Source organism: Coenobita brevimanus, chromosome 14, assembly GCF_032717465.1.
Source record: "Coenobita brevimanus isolate Jiangsu-jjx chromosome 14, ASM3271746v2, whole genome shotgun sequence".
Taxonomy (NCBI): domain Eukaryota; kingdom Metazoa; phylum Arthropoda; class Malacostraca; order Decapoda; family Coenobitidae; genus Coenobita; species Coenobita brevimanus.
In genome coordinates, this window is record NC_136967.1 from 4,371,323 (window position 1) to 4,375,513 (window position 4,191).

General features: G+C 44.2%; 1 protein-coding gene across 1 annotated transcript; it reads left to right on the top strand.

Moving 5' to 3' along the window:
* Positions 1–1,312: 1,312 nt before the first annotated feature.
* Positions 1,313–3,046, top strand: LOC145418031 (uncharacterized). The gene is made up of 3 exons (XM_080286568.1): positions 1,313–1,459; positions 1,976–2,160; positions 2,956–3,046. The coding sequence occupies exons 1-3, from the start codon at positions 1,313–1,315 to the stop codon at positions 3,044–3,046; spliced, it is 423 nt and encodes a 140-aa protein (XP_080142694.1).
* Positions 3,047–4,191: the final 1,145 nt, after the last annotated feature.

Below are 4,191 nucleotides of genomic sequence, written 5' to 3' on the forward strand. Positions count from 1 at the left end.
TGTACATGACATTGGGTACACCATTCTTTCATTAACTTATTAACTTAATTATCTGCCATCAAAATGGCAATTATATGCCTATCCAAAAAGTCGTTAGTCGAATTTCAACCTCTTCACACCGACGATGTTTTTTATATTGTTGCTGCGTACCAGGCGATTTTATTTAGCTTTAAACAGACTTTTCGAATTGGAGGAGTTAGACACAGTATAGCTTTCATCATACCATTAAATACTAGAGATCTGCCCCAAGTTTAACAAAATAATCTGGTGGCAGCAAAGATAACACTGACAAATACGTCATCGGACCTCTGGGTTATGGGTCAATGCTCCCTCACATATCTGGCGACGGCACTGAACTGTTGATGTGGTGCCATCCCTCATCATCCCTCCCCTGGACCACTACTTTCCTCCAGTCTCCTCCCCTTCCCTTCCTTTCCCTTCCCTTCCCTTCCCTCCCCTCCCTCCTCTCCGCCTCCAATCCGCAAGACAGTTCGACAACCCTACTCAGAAATCCATGAAACCCTAAGCATTACCTCACACGGCATGACCTTGAGAACGGCACTAAATCACCACCATTCAATCCTAAACCATCCCTAAGTTCTCCAAAATCCACAACCTCTAAACTACCAAATAGTAGCATCTACATTGCCAAAACCCAGATTAAATTCCTGATCCTGGTGTTACGTGAAAGGAAACAAGAGGGAAGCCCCGGATTACTCAGCGCCACACACACAACATCCGGCGACTGGAGAATACTTTCACTTTCACTCTTGCGGGTGACGTCGGGTTGTGTGTGTGCTCCCCCCTCCACTCCCCTCCCAGTCAGTCTTTTTGTCTCTCCCTCCCCAGACAGACAGGCCGTGTGTGTGCCCGCGTCTGGTATAACACGTCTATAGGGGAAAGATTCTGTCAGTCTCTTAGATCTGAGGGAAGCGAAGGATGGTCACTGCAGTCTTCATTTGATCCTCTGATGAAGTGTATACGTTAGAAGCAATTACAGTGACATTTCCTGGACATGCAAATTAACTGGGGAATTAATGCCACATAACAGCTTCCAAATCAATCCTGGAACTAATCAAGGAACTTTTAGCTACGTGACAACATTTACGTTAATATATCAAGGAAATCAACATCACTCGGTAGGCACCTAAGTTAATCGCGTAAATTGAGAATATTTTATCTACGTGACAACATTTTCCGCACATGCAAATTAATTGGCTGGTGCGTGACTAAAGATATGAACAACACTGAATAAGAATCCAAGTTAATCGCAAAAGAAGAAGAAGAAAGAAAGAGAAAGGAACTTGTGATCATGCCAGCCAGTAACATCAGGCCAGTGTTAAGTAATCACGTAACATCTGACTCGGCCGAAGATGCTGCCGCTGCTACAACCTACGAACCGTCAGCCAGAGGAAGAAGCCTGGACGTCATCACCAAGCAGCTCACCCACGTAATTCAGGTAGATAAGATCCACGGAGACCGGTAAGCTTGCTCGGAAAAGGTGTTAGAGAATCGCTAACAAAAACACAGTTACACACACACACACACACACACACACACACACACACACACACACACACACACACACAAACTCTAGAAAATCGCACAGATAATATAAAACTGATAAAACTTGTTAGAGACCCGTAAAAGACTGCAAGAAATAAATATCTCTAAGTCTAGCTTTAGTAGTAGTAGCTGCAACCCCAGCCTCATTTGAACGTGAACCTGGTGGACTGCTGGTCAAAGCTACCCTTTTTCCGCAGGCCATGCACCATCTTTCTTCATGGTTATAGGGCATTAGCTGTGAGACGTTTGTATCATCAGGCAGTTGAGCCGACCAGTTATATCAGTGCCACCACATGTAGGCGGTCCACTTCTGCACCTATAGTGACCCGTGGAAGACTTGCTAAATGGAAATAAATATCGCTGGTTCTAAGTACAAAACCGCTATACTGACAACTCCAATAATTTCCAGGGTTTCGATGTGGCCACCGTGGGAAAGATGGTGGTGGTGGCGGTGGCTGCACTCCTGATCTACGACCTGCTGGTGTACATGCTGGCCTCCACCTCCAGCAGGAAGAGGCTGCTGGTGACCCCCTGGCTGGTGCAGGTCCTGGCTGACGCATGGGACAATCTCAGCGACAGAGGGTCATTAGCAAGGTGAGACATGGGACTGTGTTTTCGTCATTTACGCTCCCTAGAACCATTGGCATACTAGTTTCTTTTTGTTTAAGGGAAGAATGAAGCTATCTAAGTCTTGTTGAATGTAAAATACGGCCCATCAGAAGAAACAGCTGAATATCCTGGAGCACAGGATAAAAAAGGGAAAGGAGCAGAGAAGAAACTGGGAGAGGAATGAGGAAAAACAGGAGAAGGAGTATTTGTTACTCTGTTAGTGTCTTTTCTACTTCACCTACGGCACCTTAGACTTATAGCACATGCCAAGAGTCACAAAACATCTTCAACTTTCGCTTTCAGTCAGTCAGCTTCAAAGACAATGGGACCTTGGGTGAAGTGGAACGTTAGAGTGAACTGTACTGAGAACTGGAAATTTCATTGTGCTGCCGGAAACTACCACGCCTCACATTGACACACATTCTGACATATCACACATACCTCACATTACCGCACCACACTCTGCCATTCCTCACACTGAAGCACCTCTTACACACCTCACACTGTCACACTATACATTGCCACACCACACACTGCTTCACCTCACACAACCACGCCACGCATTTGTCAAATCACACACTGCTATGCCTCAGACAACCACACCTCACACACTTACACACATCTTTATTTTCGTTTTCGTGATTATTAAACTTGCAAGCACATTAAATACCACAGACATGAAGAGCATTAATATGCTATTTTTGTGTAATTATTATATTTTCCATCATTACTTTTTCCCAGGCCCGCACCTTGCTCTAACTCTCTTTCTCTCTCCTGCAGGTCGGACGATGCGGTGGGTCCTATACTGAAATCCCTTGCCTCTGCCGCTGCACAGTACGGATCCAAGTGGGAAAAGAGTCGCCTGCTTTAGAACTGCCATACACTACCTTCGCTTACAGTACCTACACCCTTTTCCAGTACCATAAAGCGCTAGTTTCCAGTGCTACATAATCTCCAGTACCGTTTCCAGCATCAATCCGTCTCCCGTCTCTAGTACTACACCACTTCCAGCACAGTAAAGCTTTCCCGTGCAGTAACATAAAGTTCCCGTTCCCAGTACCATCGAGCTCTATTTTCCAGTACTATTCCAGTCCCGTTATCTGAACCACACCACTTCCAGTTCTGTAAAGCTTTTGCCTGCAGCGGAAGACGACTTGCCTGCTTTAAGGCTACACTACCTTCACTTCTAGTACTACAGAGCTCCCGTTGCCAGTACCGCATAATTTCCAGCCCCGTTTTCAGTGACACCACCTCCCGCCAAGTTCCGGTCTAGCAAAACTCCAGGTTTCACTTCATATTTGGTCCCGCCTACATTACTACACCTAATTTTAAAGTAACACGAAGCTCAGGTCTACGGCAACACAACACTTCCACTACTACACATCTTCCAGTACCACACGTCTCCAGGACCAAAAAAAAGTTCGAGCATCAACCTACACCTCCTTGTCATCAGTCCCTCACTTCTCCCGCTTCCACTTGAGATCATATACTGCATATCGTTATTATAAGCGCAAGCAAGAAATGAACCAAAGATTGAAAGCCATTTGTAGTTGTTACTTTCAAAGCATGATAAACAAACGAAAATAAAAATTATTTCAATTCGAGATGCCTGGACACATTACTATATACTCGCAGTCACTCAATCCTTAAGATCTGTATGGCTGACTGATTTAATATTACTCGGCCATTCACGTACTTCACTCTAATATTCACGATAGTTCTGTGGGAGTTAAGCATAGCAGAATGGTGGAATTTGTCTAGTCTCTGTTTACTAATGGGTCTTTTGCTTACATGACATGTTCTTCGGTAACCCATCACACAGCAGATGTATATAGTCTATAGATGATTTTCTTTAATAAATATTCTTTTTTCTCTACCCACCCCCTCATCATTTCCGTACTGTAGTTTTAGCTGTTAGATATCCTTGGTATTTTATAATCTAACGTTTACAGTAACCCTTTTACTAAGATTATTTCCTTTTTTCTCGCTACCCACAGAAAAATTTAAACAACTTAG